The following is a 12561-nucleotide window of genomic DNA, read 5'->3' as shown; positions in this document are numbered from 1 at the left end:
GCTGCTACGATCCTACAGAATAGAGAAAAGGAACAACAACAACTGCTCGTTATTCTTTAGGTATGCTTTCTCTTTTTCCTTCTTTTTTTTTATTTGTGTATGTATGTGGGTTCTCCCGTCCCCTTCCGTTGTCACTCTCTCGTTTTCGTTTGCTCTCATCATTGCAAATGGAGCGAGGGAGTACAGAGGCGTATGAGCAACCAAGAAGCACCACCAGAAGCAACAAATGAGGAAGCGCAATACGATGCAATTCCCACAGAGCGTAGTCAAAAAAAAAAAAACTGGAGAAGTGTCACACCCTCTTATTTACTTAGCGCATGCTGTGGAGGGTTTTGCTCTTTCCTGCGCTGCTGCTGCGTCGACACCACCACTGGCGTCACCGTGTTTCATTTACTCTGCCACACTCTTACCCTGTCCCTTATTTTCTGTAAGGTTGTCTATGCAGGTTTCATGCATGCCGTCACTGACCACCGTCACCGCCGCTGGTTTCATTGGTTTAGCCCTTACTCCCCTTCAATCTTTATTTCACCGTCCATCAATAGAGTCACCTTCTATCCCTCCCTCCCCAACCTCTCAGGTTAAGTGTAGCAGTCATTTGTAGTTGTTTTTTACTTTTTTCCCCGTTTCCACATGAATATCTATCTATCTATATCTCGCGACATGTATTATGCTGCTTTTAACTTCTGAGGTTTTGCAGCATCGCCGTTTTGAAGGCCTCTCACATAGAAGAGAATTTGCGCAACATGCCAGACCACAGAGATCAGTGTCCCAGCCACAGGCCAGCTTAAAAAGACAAACCAAGCGAAAAAAAGACCCGCAAGCGCGGTTACATCGACGTGAGGCAACCGAAGGCAATGGGAGTAAATGAGAGTGTGAACAATCGTACTAGAGGTGAATGCGACAGTGATGATCCAAAGAGCCACATATGAGAATGGACCCCACACATATCCTGCGGAGCCCACTGTCATTAGGTGTTCCATGTGGTAGGGTATAACACCGATAAGCAGAGCAGCGTTAAAAACCACGGCCAGTGTGGTGATCCGAAAGAGCATTTTCCAGTTGTTGCTAGCAATGCCCACAATGACGTACGCCTGGGAAGCCCAATAAATAATCATTACAGCCTCAATGTAGCGGAGAGACAGCAATGCCTGTGCCCATGCCTCTGGCAACACGGCGTGCAAGAGAGACGGCGACACAGTTACAACGGAAAGACCTGGAAAGGCAATTGGGACCCAATTCGCGACACAAAAAAAAACCATCGCCTCATCTACGGAAATAAAACGATTGCCCCAAATAAAAATGTGTTTCTCGTAGCGTAATGTGTGCGAGAAAACCGTGGCAAGGGCTATAGTCACAACTGTGAGAGCGATGTTCGAGAATGATATCCCAAGCACAGACATACAGACACACGTTGAAAGCAGCGAGGTCACACAATCCAGTCCATGGTCAAGATATTCCCCAATATTGCTTGTTTTCTTCAGTCGACGGGCAAGACGTCCGTCGGTGTTATCAGCAACGCAGTAGATACCGTTCAGGATGCCACACAGAAACAGCATCCAATTGCTAGAAGAAAAAACCGAACTCCAAAGTGGACGCAGCGCTGCCGGATGCAACGGCGTGGGGCCAGGCTCGTTTCGCCACTTTGAGTCCGCTCCAAGCAAAAGGCTTGCGGGACGCAGGGTGGCGTACGGTGGCTCAAACAACGTCGTTTGTGGCATCCCGGTGAGTAGCAGGAACGATGAGAGAAGAGTCATAAGTATACCAAACAGAGTCACCTTATTCGGCGCCCACCATGTGGGGTAATAACACGTAACAAAATCATAAAATGGAGCAAGAACATACTCGGTAAGGTAACTCAGCTGCGGAGGCACCAGCGGAGTCCCATCCTGGGGAGGTAGAGAGAACAGAAAGTCCATTCGCCACAACGTACCCCCACTCCGGTATTTGCCTCTATTGCTGGCTATTCTCGTGACTGGCCTCAGTGGAAACAAACAAACAAAGCAAAAAAAAAAAAACAATACCCGAAACACAGTGCATCGTCTCAAAGGGGAGACGCAGAGGCGTACACAGGCACAGAGGAAAAAAAAAAGCAAAAAAAAAAAAACAAAGAGGAAAAACAAAAGACAACGACCGCCTAAATCCGCGTCATATGCGTTTTCCATTAACCTCCTTACTTTGTGTATAAAACGCGTTAGGAGTCAAAAACGCCACAAAAAGCACTTCAGCATTTTTTGTCCTTTTTTTCTCTCTCTCTCTCTTGTTCTTCTTCTTCGTTTGCGCTTTTGCAGCTAGTGCACCATCATAAGTCCGCGTCCACCAATATTCTCCTTCACCGCCTGTATGTGATCAATAACACGATTGTCCGCGGTGCGGCAGATGTACACCACCAGACGATTATGAATACCGTGTGAGTTAAGTAATCGCCGCATCATTTTGGGGCTCCACTCAAATTCAGTTTTGCCGTCATACGCGCAAGGCTCAATAACATTGATAGTAGAGTCTCCCTGAAAATATTTCAGCTCCACGGCAAAGGCGCGGTCGTTATGGAAATCACGGAAACCAGCTACAAGTCCATGGCCTTGCATCACCCGGGCACAACCACGGGTCTCAACTGTCGAGGGTACAATGACATACCGCTTCCGTTGCTCGGTCGCCTCGCGGATGCGATGGCAAAAATCATAAATTGGGGTAAACACATTGTATGTCCAATAACGTGGCTCACGTTTTTCTATTTGAACGCGATCCTCATCTTGAAGACTAGGGTTGTCGTAGGTGCCGTAGTAAAGTGCGTGATCCCCTTTGTGTTGAAAGAAAAGCCTAGTGATTGGATCGGCGGGCAGGTCACGGCGTCGTTCCACACCTGGAAGGTTGAGAAGCTGGCGCTGCGGTAGCGCCTCTTCCTCATGAGCTGCGTTGCGTTGCAGTCGTGTGCGTAGTGGGAGGCGTTCCTCCTCTAGAATGGCATTGAGTTGCTGGCGTAGCCGCTTTTCGTCATACTTGACGTCGTTAGCAATGGCGAAAAGACTTCCCTGGCGTTCTCGCTTTCCGTGCAGCAATCGATGACGAGATGACTGCTTCTGCCCGGCGCCTCCTACTGGTGCCGCACCATACACCTTCGCTAGAGAAATAAGCGTCTGACGGAACATCAGTGCCACACCGTCTTTGCAAAAGAATTGTATGGTGGCGGGCTCCTCACCACCCTGTCACTTTGCTTACTACCGCCTTACCGCCCCTCTGCGTACAGAGTTGCCAAACTTCAGAGCACACAGGCACACACACAAACACAAAGAGCGAGAGAGGACCAAAATAATAATAATAAACAAATCCGGTTTATAAGTTTGTCTTTAAAAAAAAAACCGCTTTCAAAGCAAATCCAGGCAGCCTAATCTTCACAATCGACGCGTATGGCTCATCTCTCACTCTTTCCGTACCACAGTCAATTATCTTGACTTATCGTCTACTGATTTTGCTTTCCTTTCGAAAACTTAACCAAACACAAACAAACAACACATCAATTGAAGATAATCGCGTTACTCGAGACGGGCTAAATAACCTGTCGATACATCTCGTAGGGGCCACTCTCCTTCGACTCGCGTTGGATCCTTACAATACTGCCACGCACAAGGCCCAGGTATGCCACCATCGGGTCCTCGTTAAGGATGCGCGGTAGCTGCGAGAGAGAAATCTGACGCTGCTGAAGAAACTCCTGCGCCTGTTCAGGGGAAAGCGCTACATGCGATGGAACCGTCTCGTGGCGTGCAATGTTGTACGCAAGCTCATCCTCCTCAAAGAGTTGAATCGACATAATTTCTTCGGCAGTGCCAGCCCGAAGGCGTCCACTCAACTCGCGTGCGCCACGACGCACTACCGGAGTTATCTTCCCGGCGGACACAACAATCATGCAATGCGCCTGCTTCTGTAAGGCTTTGTCACGAAATTCCTGCAATTCACTCATGCTAAGCGACGGCAACGCCGAAAAAAAAACGAGCATTGACTTCCCACCCTTTTCTCCACTTTTGCTGAGCGAGGCAGACTCGTCGTTCGTCGACTTCACCACCTCGGAGCTGCACACAAGCCGCATAGCGCCGCGCATTAGCGTCCAGTTTCTCCTCTCCTCTAAGGCCTTGCTGTGACTTGTTTGCACCCTCGTCGCATTGTCATCCTCTCCTCCTGCCGCCCCGGAGGCAGCGGTAGGTGTGGCCTGCACAACCACAAAGTGCTGCAGGAACCACTCATAGTCCAGACCGTACTCGTCGTTGTAGACAGACGGGTCAAGAAGGGCATGTGCGACGGCAGACGGATGGCGCACTGTGTAGCCACGGTCCATGCACATCTGAATGACGGTGTTGTAGGCACGGTAGAGCCGCACAATTTTAAGCTCTTCAATCGAGCTCATTTTTCCTTAGTACTTCGCTACGACTATTATTATTATTATTATTATTCGGACTATGCGTGCAATAAGTGTGCAAGAGGGAGCGGGTGGTCAGCCTTTGCTCCTGCGCCGAATGCCGCCAACGCCAGGCATAACCAGAACCAAAAAAAAGATTGAATGAATATAACAGAGGGATGAGTACGAGTTGAAAATGCATGAGTACGCATCATAGAGGTCATATAAAACACAGCAACATCCAAAAGAAACACGCATAGGCGGGCCACAAATTTTCCACCCATCAGCAGCCTTACAAACCACACACGTAGATAATCACACCGACGCCGCCACTGACTTATCCTGTGCACAGCAGACAAGGAAACAAAAGCATCAACAAAAAAGAATGCCTCTACACCACTTGTCGGTACGTCACATAAAAGCCGGCTGACATGCTCTTGCGCTCGATCCGCACAACACGACCGCGTTCCAGTCCCAAATATGCAGCAACAGGATCAGTAGAGAGAATTCGAGGCAGCATACCTAGCTCCAATGCATGGGCCTGTAGCATCTCTTTTACCTCCTCATCCTCAAGCTGCGTGTGCTTTGGAACCAGCTCATGATGTGTGATGTTCACCACGAGGTCATCCTCGTCAAACAGCTGGACCTTCAAGCCCAGGCTGCTTCGATTAAGATCATCAACGTGCCGCTTAACTGTAGCATTTACCTTTCCATGTGTCACAATAATAACACGGTCACAGTTGGTTTCCGTCGCCTGCGTGTGGTACCGCTTCATAGTTTCCATTGAGAGCCCTTCCGAAAAAAACACCATGGCGCGGCTACGCTGCGACACCCCGATGCGTTCGCACGGAACCGTCATGCGGTCGCGGTAAATAACCCCATCTCGTATATCCGCATACCAATCCTTGAACTCCTCCACGGAGCTCGGGATGATCTTGTCAGCTACCTGGTACTTCCTGTCACGCATCATCTCCCCCACTGTCCGCATGACACGGAACATCTTGTCGTACAAGAGCGCCTCCTGCCCAATCGGGTTGCTCTCATCGCCCATCACTGCTGCACCTCCCTTCCAAAGCGGACGAGTTGCACCGCCTTTCGGTTTCTTCTTGTTGCTCCCCGCGCCCCAGTAGAGGAAAAAAAAGGAGGGGTTTGCACAGCAAAGCACCATCACCGGTGGTGGCATTAAGAGCAAAATAAAAAAGACGGGGAAAAAGGCAAAAAAAAAGTTCGACTCGCATGTATAATGGGAAAGTGTAGAAGCTATATATATATATGTCAAACATGTCAAAAGTAAAAAAAAAAAGAAGAGAAGAAAAAAATATATAACAAATACCACAGGGAAACAAAAGGGATAAACGAGAGGAAACTATCGCCTTCATTGGACATCACTGCATCCCACATCAAATACTGCACCGCACTGCCTCCATATTGTGGCATGTGCGCCTCTCAAAGGAATATTATAGTAAGAAGAAGTGATGCAGTTCAACAGGATTACGCAGTTCTGCAGACAAATTCCATTCTTCCACTTCCACCTTCATAGGGAAAATTTACCACCTCGTTTTTTTCTTTTTTTTTGTTTATCACTTGAATTTAATTTCATTCGACCTTTTGGTTGCCCCTCCCCCCTCCTCCTCCCCACTCACCCACTCGACAGATTCAGTCATATCAACTTCAACCCCCCCAAAAAAAGGCAGTGGAGCGTTAAATCTGATTGTGCTTCTTCTGCATGATACTCACTGCAAATCGTAGCGCGCAGATGCATGAGGATAAGGGGTGGGCACATACACAGAGGAAAAGGAAAGAAAAAAAAACATACAAATCTACACGCAGCTATACTGCTGCGCGGAAGTATGAGAGAAAGAGAAGAAAAAAAAAAAATCGCATTTCGTTATTTCATTCTCGCGCTCTGTCATTCGCCTGTCCGTGGTTGGGATCCACCTCTGTACTATCCCCCCATCCTTGGGATGTTCCAGACACACGGGCGACGCCATCTCATCCAATCGGACAGCGCCGTGAAGGAAATATGGGAGCATAAACAATGCGAATGAGATTACCATTTTGATTGTTTGTCCAAATATTGTTCTTCTTGCTAAAGATGCCGTCTACTGCGCCTAGGGGGAATGCCATCGCTGTGTTCTCCCACTGTGCTTCTGTCTCTCGTGCTTTGGCGACGTCCGCAACGTTGTCCATGGCGCAGGCGTCACTTCTCCCATGCATTGAAGTTTATTGGTGGGAGCATCTAACTGTTGCCCTCTCGCCGATGCAAACTCACCGCGCCCCAGAGGCGTAGCGAAGACCATGAGAACCACTCCTCGCACCTTCAAACATGGGGGCAATTCTAGGCTCTGAAGGAGATGTGCTCCTCGACGAGCTTGCTTCACTCCCAATTACGCCCCTCCAACTTCGCCGAAGACGGACTTCTGTAGAAGACATACTGCCCTTCTTTTGAAACCGCATACAAAAATGTGTTCCGCCCACGGACGCCAGCACCCTTCGTAGGTCTTTCAACTTTCGCACTTGAATTCCCTCTATTTCCTGCAGCTGGTCACCGCGCTCGATCCCAGCTGCTGCCGCCTCTCCATGCACCTCAATAACCGTCAGAAACGACGAAAAATAAATCCCCAAGGAAAAACGCTCGGTCATCGCAAAATCAGACGCACCATTGACCTCCATATCAGGAGATGACCCACAAGAACGAGATTGGTCACTGCCCATCACACCAAAACTAAGACGTGGAGTACCGCACTCAACACCGTGCGTGGGGGAAGGCTTTAGCTCATTGTCAGAAGAGGAGTGAAGCGGCAATTGCTGAATTTGGTTGCCTTCAGCTATCATCGTAAGCCCAGGCACGTAAGGTTTGCGGGTCCCAGAAACTCCTTCCTTCGTGTATTGCTGCAATGAGGACGTGACTGCTACTCCAGGTGAAATGACGTGCTTGGTCTCTCGAGCCAAAGCACTTCCATTCGCAGTCCGTGCAATGGCCTCCATTGTTTTAACAATGAATCCTGCTTTGTTACCACGCTCTGCCTCCGTTTTAGGTGACAAAGCACGCTTTGAAGTCAACACCCCATCTGGATTCTTTCTCTGAAATAATAAATTAAGCGGCTTTCGCCCATTCAGGTTTTTCGCCTGGCTCCCATTCACTGGCACTCCCTGCACAGCCAGCGGCGCATGTGGCGCTTTACGTATTTGCGCAATGTGCTGCCACTTGGCAAAAAAATGAAGAAGTACAAACCGTTCGACCGGTTGTAGCATCAATACCGCGTTAGCACTTCGAGCAGCGGCGTTCTTCATTGTGGAAGATAACTGCGTCATGATAAATTGAAAGGAATCACTCAGGTAAGGTGTATGGTTCTGAGGTCGCCCAAGAGAGCGCTCTGTAATAACCCGCGTTAATGGCACAGACTCCTGGGACTGTGGAGAAAATTCTCGTTTCTCGGCACCCACTGCTGGCACCTGCTTCTTCTTCATTACAGTCTTCCAAGCAGGCTGCTCCTGTGAAGGACCTTCTAAACCCAATCCTACACCCTTCTTTCCCATAGCATTCCCTGAACCAGTACCCGTCGTGGGTCTTAGATCGCGCACGACACGTGGCATAGCGGGGCTCCGTTTACTGCCACGTGCAGAAGAAGCAACACCCAGTGAATCCGCGGCTGCTATTGACTGGACAGATACATTGGTGGGAGAACTCCGTAAAAGCGGAACTGTACCTCCGCATGATTCAGACGGCGAGTTTCGCTGCCCCAATGCCTGCGCACCCACTCCAAGATTCCTCTCAGCACTTTTCTCCCCCATAGGCAGCTGCAAACCAGCAATGTCTTCTGCACGGGTGATGCTGATCCCTTGGGGCGCTTGGCTCTCCAAGGATGGGGCTGTGCCACGCACATTGCGCTCCACAGCGTCCTCCTTGAAACTGCAAGCATCATCGTCTGATGCGGACCGCGGAATTACAACCTCCGTTGAGAAAGGAAGTACATCGTTGGCGCCCAAGGTCGCGAGATGTGGGTTCGCCCGCTGGATGGCCTCGATAGGTAAATCATGTACAAGCGCCAGATGAGCCAATGTATCGGGCTCATTGTCGGGAGTAGCTGAGTTTTCCAGCGACAAACTATTCGATGAACACAAAGGATGCTTCAGCAATGCAGTGGAAATTAGGCATTTTTCACCTGCAATTCCACGCACAGTCCCACCTGTGCGTTCATTGAGAATACACCTTGTGATTATACCTGTTACACCACCTGTTGAAGAGGCCTGGCATCGCACATCAGGCGACCCGATGCTTCCCAGCTCGCTGCCATCTCCAGTCACGCTATCACCGTTGCGTGAAGGAGACGCGTCGATGGCCTCAATGCAACGATGATAAAGACTGCGGACCTTCGGAAAGTCAAAAACACTTAGAAGCGCGTTAATCGCTGACTCCTCTAAGTAACGATCATGCATAAGCTCAAAGGTGGCATGAAGACTACCCAGTTCAAACTTCAGTGCCTGCACATTCTCTTCGGGAAGGTCAAACAAAGCGGCTAGTTCTAATGTAAAAGTACAACGCAGCTGCTCTTCTTCCTTTGCTAGAACAATATCCCATCGCTCTCCGCTAATGCACTTTTCATGAGAGGTGTGAAACCACTGCACGGTTGCTTCCAATGTCTTTTTAGGACCCAAGGCAGTCCCCGGTTCCAAATTATCCGTCAACTTTGGGTTTGGTAAGAAATTAAAATTACGGAATGTATCTCCGTCTTGGTGCTCCGCAGCGCAGATCTCGCCGCCAGTCCTCACAGGCGATGGCGTCGTCGTAGACCACACCAGTGAAGATACTCCCGTCTTTCTCCGCTCCGGCGTTGCTGCAGAGATGGGGTCTGAACGTGGAAGTGTGGCGGTCCGCGGGGACAAAGGCGGTAACTCACACGGCAGACCTGCGTCAAGATGCTTACAAGGAACATCTTTCCCTGATACGTCACTAGCCTCACATGGAGGCTTATTTTCTTCTATTTGCTTGCGGTGCAGTTGCGACTCCGCATGAGACGGTTTTGCTGCGCCGTGCCGCTGCTCTAGAGGCAATGGTTGACCTTGTGGTAACGCACGCATGGCTATTTTGCGCCCATACCTTTCCTGAATGACCAGGGAATCTCGTGACAGTGTCTCAGTGACCATCAAAGCGGTGATGGCTTCCCGCAAGATTCCGTTGTTGCTGCAACTAGGTAAACTATCGACATCAGTGATTCCACCACGATTACCACCACTATCTGTATCACTATTTGGGGCGGCAGTATCTGCAGAGTCGGAGAGAGACCTGGATCCAGAGCTGTCCAAGCTTGCCAACGAAGTGCTGGAGTTCGCGCCATTTTCTACTATTTTCCTTGCCTCCTCCTCCTCGCATTCCTCCTTCTCCTTTTGGAGCTCTTCGTAGAGAAGCAGCATGCTCATAAATTCGTGTTGTTGAATCCTTTTACGGACTTCATCTTCCTCAAGCGATAACGGAAGGCGCACCTTGAACGCCACCTCCTGATCTCCACCAGTCAGCAATGTCAACCTATCGTTCACTAACTGAACATCGGACACCCACTGATGTGGGATTCCAAACAGTGCCCCTACTTCTTGTATAAAAAGATCTTTCCACCTTGGGGGGGAAACCGCATCTTCCTTGCGCAAAAGTTCGCGCCAGAGTTCTCCCTGGAATATTCGGCTGTGTGCAACTACACAAGTTGGCACCAGTGCATTGGAATCTCCTTTTCCAGTAGGAATACGCACAGTCGTGTTAAACGGTAATGGTTTATGTTTATAGGCAAGTAAGTGGGCATTAATGATGCACAGTTCTTCCAATGAGACATGGTGGGCCAATGCCATTGATTCCAGGGAATCCGCATGCTTCGCTGCTACTTCCTTGAACTTTCGGGACATGGATGATGCACGTGTCTCGTTGCACCGCTTTAATAACGACGACTGCACCGTCGTACCGACATGCCTGGATGAAAAAGTAGCGGAGTGGCAAGAGGTGGAGGAGAGAGCGTTGTTTATTGAGGACTTTTGAAGATTTTCAATAGTGTTAGATCCTTCCTTCTCTTCTTGAAGAAGTAAGGCCTGTTTTTGCTCACAACATCTGTTGGCTATTGTACTTTCCTCGTCGTTCTTTTGGTCTTCTACCTCGTTATTTTTTCCCCCCGCGAGGTGCAATGGGGTGCCTTCCACGTCCTGTTGAGTGTCATCTGTTTCTCCGTTGTGCTGTCTTTTTACAATTGATGTGAGCTTTGATGGGGTGTCTCTATGCACCTCATCCACAACCACCATGCTCGTCGCTGCGTGAACAAATTTCTTCGCTCCCATGTCTAAAGGCCTGGAAGACCAGTGCGGGTTAAGTACAACATACCGTGAACGGGCGGTGTTGCGTTCAGCCTCAATCTGTAATGGGGCTCCCTCAATCGTTGCCCCTAAAGAGAGGAGAACGCCTAGCAGCTCGGTCGCAGCCACGGAGGCGCGCTCTGTGAGAAGGTACCGTCCAGTAGAGGCCTCACTTAGCAGACGAACATTCCGTAGGCTGCCGAAGGTGGAAAACACACGTTGTATTCGTTCCTGCAAAAGCCGAGATTTTTCAACAAACATGGAGAGGTCAATTATTTTAGGAAGGACAGAGGGATCGCAACCGGTAACGCCGCTTGCACTGGGGGAAGGGAATCCAGCCCTGAGCTTGTCTCGCAGTATCGCAGCGTGCTCGCGTGCCAGACGGCTGTTCTGCAAAAGTGTTTCCTCTAATGAGGCGAGTTTTGTCGAAGCAGAGGATTGAATAGGGTGCAGCATCCCTTGCGCCACAGCTTGAAGATCCGAGATAGCAAGGACTTCCGTGAGGGCACCCACCACCTTCCGACACACCTCCTCTTCCTTCGACGGTGAAGTCATTTTTGGGGTGTGAAAAAGCTGCACAACCCCCTTTTCCCCTTTCTCTCTATTTATGTCTCTCTCTCTTTATACCTCGTATTTCTTACTTCTCTCCGCAGATCTATACCCAGATGTACAGGAAGACTACCACCACCGCTGGAGACAACAAAAGACGGAAGGAACATAAACGGAATGTGGCGTGAGGAAGGAGTACGTAAGACGGCAGAGAAGAAGGTAAAGTGAAGATGTGTCGGAGCGTGTCCCTTCCCCTGCACATTCGTTGGAATACAAATAATAATAATAATAATAAACAAGGGAGAAAGAGAGAGTAGATGGACATGAGACGAGGTGTGGCTTCCACCTGCTTCACAAAACTATCTCTCCCCAGAACTGTTATTCCTGCTGCGTCGCCTCGGCAGTGACCCGCAGCTGACTCCATGAAACAACCCCCAACTCCACCTGTTTGCGCTCCACCAACGCCATCACATCCTCTGCAGTCACGCTGGCGTCGTCTTTGTACCGCTGACGCTCCGCCTCAAGTTCGCCACTTTTCTTCTTGTGTTTCAGACTCGACCGATGCAACTCTGCCGTTCGACTATCGCTGCAATACACATTGCAGAAGGGACAGTAGAACGCACCCGCAGAACGACCACCCGACTGCATGTGAAGTGTGACGTCCTGTGCCAACAAGACTGACAACACAGCAGCAGCAGTGAGGATACTGGTAGTAACAGTAGCAGTGGTAGAGGCGGCTATTTGATTTCCACTTTGTGATAAAATCTCTCTCTTCTTACTAACGCAAAAAAAAGTAATGATAAATCACGCCGCTGTCAATAAAAAAAACAACAACAACAAAACAATGACAAAAAAATATATGCAGAGGGAGCACAGTCCCGCCCTCACACTTCCGGTATAGGCGCATGTATTTAAAATCGGCTGCCAAGGAAGGTGAAAGCACACTCGCATAGCATGGTCGTCACAGCACGAACAACAGCCAGCACAAAAGCGGCCACGCCCACCTTCGCTGCAAGAAACAGAGGAAACAACTGTAAAAGGGGGGGGGGAACATAAACATCAAAAAAAAAAAATCATTGATCTCTTCCTTAAATTACTGTTTCCGACATTTTTGTATGCTCTTTTTCTTCCAAGAAATTTAACTCTTGTCGTAGAAAATACTTCACAGTAGCGCTTGAAAGCATAACTTTAGAGAAGAGCCAAACAAGAAAGTCTACGCGTGAAGATGCATTGCCCCAGCGTCAAACCCGCATCTTCACCACCAATAAGCCAAAATCCTTATACAAACTACC

At 49.2% G+C, this 12561-nt stretch overlaps 5 protein-coding genes and 1 pseudogene across 5 annotated transcripts, besides 8 other annotated features; 1 reads left to right on the top strand and 5 right to left on the bottom strand.

Annotated features, from left to right (window-relative positions):
• Nucleotides 1-62: 62 nt before the first annotated feature.
• Nucleotides 63-402, top strand: TraAM80_00768 (hypothetical protein; annotated as a pseudogene).
• A 263-nt stretch (nucleotides 403-665) lies between these two features.
• Nucleotides 666-1916, bottom strand: TraAM80_00767 (putative ethanolamine phosphotransferase; the record flags this gene model as incomplete). Its single annotated transcript, XM_029377836.1, has 1 exon — nucleotides 666-1916. One exon carries the CDS (start codon nucleotides 1914-1916, stop codon nucleotides 666-668), a length of 1251 nt encoding a protein of 416 aa, XP_029242316.1.
• A 69-nt stretch (nucleotides 1917-1985) lies between these two features.
• Nucleotides 1986-2018: a microsatellite.
• A 61-nt stretch (nucleotides 2019-2079) lies between these two features.
• Nucleotides 2080-2122: a microsatellite.
• A 166-nt stretch (nucleotides 2123-2288) lies between these two features.
• On the bottom strand, nucleotides 2289-3146 carry TraAM80_00766 (30S ribosomal protein S8; the record flags this gene model as incomplete). Its single annotated transcript, XM_029377835.1, has 1 exon — nucleotides 2289-3146. The coding sequence occupies one exon, from the start codon at nucleotides 3144-3146 to the stop codon at nucleotides 2289-2291; it is 858 nt and encodes a 285-aa protein (XP_029242315.1).
• Nucleotides 3147-3262: 116 nt separating this feature from the next.
• Nucleotides 3263-3286: a microsatellite.
• Nucleotides 3287-3544: 258 nt separating this feature from the next.
• TraAM80_00765 (DNA-directed RNA polymerase II) lies at nucleotides 3545-4396 on the bottom strand (the record flags this gene model as incomplete). The annotated part of the gene is made up of 1 exon (XM_029377834.1): nucleotides 3545-4396. One exon carries the CDS (start codon nucleotides 4394-4396, stop codon nucleotides 3545-3547), a length of 852 nt encoding a protein of 283 aa, XP_029242314.1.
• Nucleotides 4397-4420: 24 nt separating this feature from the next.
• Nucleotides 4421-4442: a microsatellite.
• Nucleotides 4443-4778: 336 nt separating this feature from the next.
• Nucleotides 4779-5570, bottom strand: TraAM80_00764 (DNA-directed RNA polymerases II; the record flags this gene model as incomplete). The annotated part of the gene is made up of 1 exon (XM_029377833.1): nucleotides 4779-5570. The coding sequence occupies one exon, from the start codon at nucleotides 5568-5570 to the stop codon at nucleotides 4779-4781; it is 792 nt and encodes a 263-aa protein (XP_029242313.1).
• Nucleotides 5571-5673: 103 nt separating this feature from the next.
• Nucleotides 5674-5717: a microsatellite.
• Nucleotides 5718-6655: 938 nt separating this feature from the next.
• Nucleotides 6656-11275, bottom strand: TraAM80_00763 (uncharacterized protein; the record flags this gene model as incomplete). Its single annotated transcript, XM_029377832.1, has 1 exon — nucleotides 6656-11275. The coding sequence occupies one exon, from the start codon at nucleotides 11273-11275 to the stop codon at nucleotides 6656-6658; it is 4620 nt and encodes a 1539-aa protein (XP_029242312.1).
• Nucleotides 11276-11313: 38 nt separating this feature from the next.
• Nucleotides 11314-11368: a sequence feature (GA-rich).
• Nucleotides 11369-11538: 170 nt separating this feature from the next.
• Nucleotides 11539-11564: a microsatellite.
• Nucleotides 11565-12085: 521 nt separating this feature from the next.
• Nucleotides 12086-12123: a microsatellite.
• Between the last annotated feature and the right edge of the window lie 438 nt (nucleotides 12124-12561).

This window comes from Trypanosoma rangeli (assembly GCF_003719475.1).
Source record: "Trypanosoma rangeli strain AM80 chromosome Unknown Tra_15.4_contig_00014, whole genome shotgun sequence".
Taxonomy (NCBI): domain Eukaryota; phylum Euglenozoa; class Kinetoplastea; order Trypanosomatida; family Trypanosomatidae; genus Trypanosoma; species Trypanosoma rangeli.
Note: the sequence above shows the minus strand (reverse complement) of the source record. Positions and strands in the feature narration are given on the sequence as shown.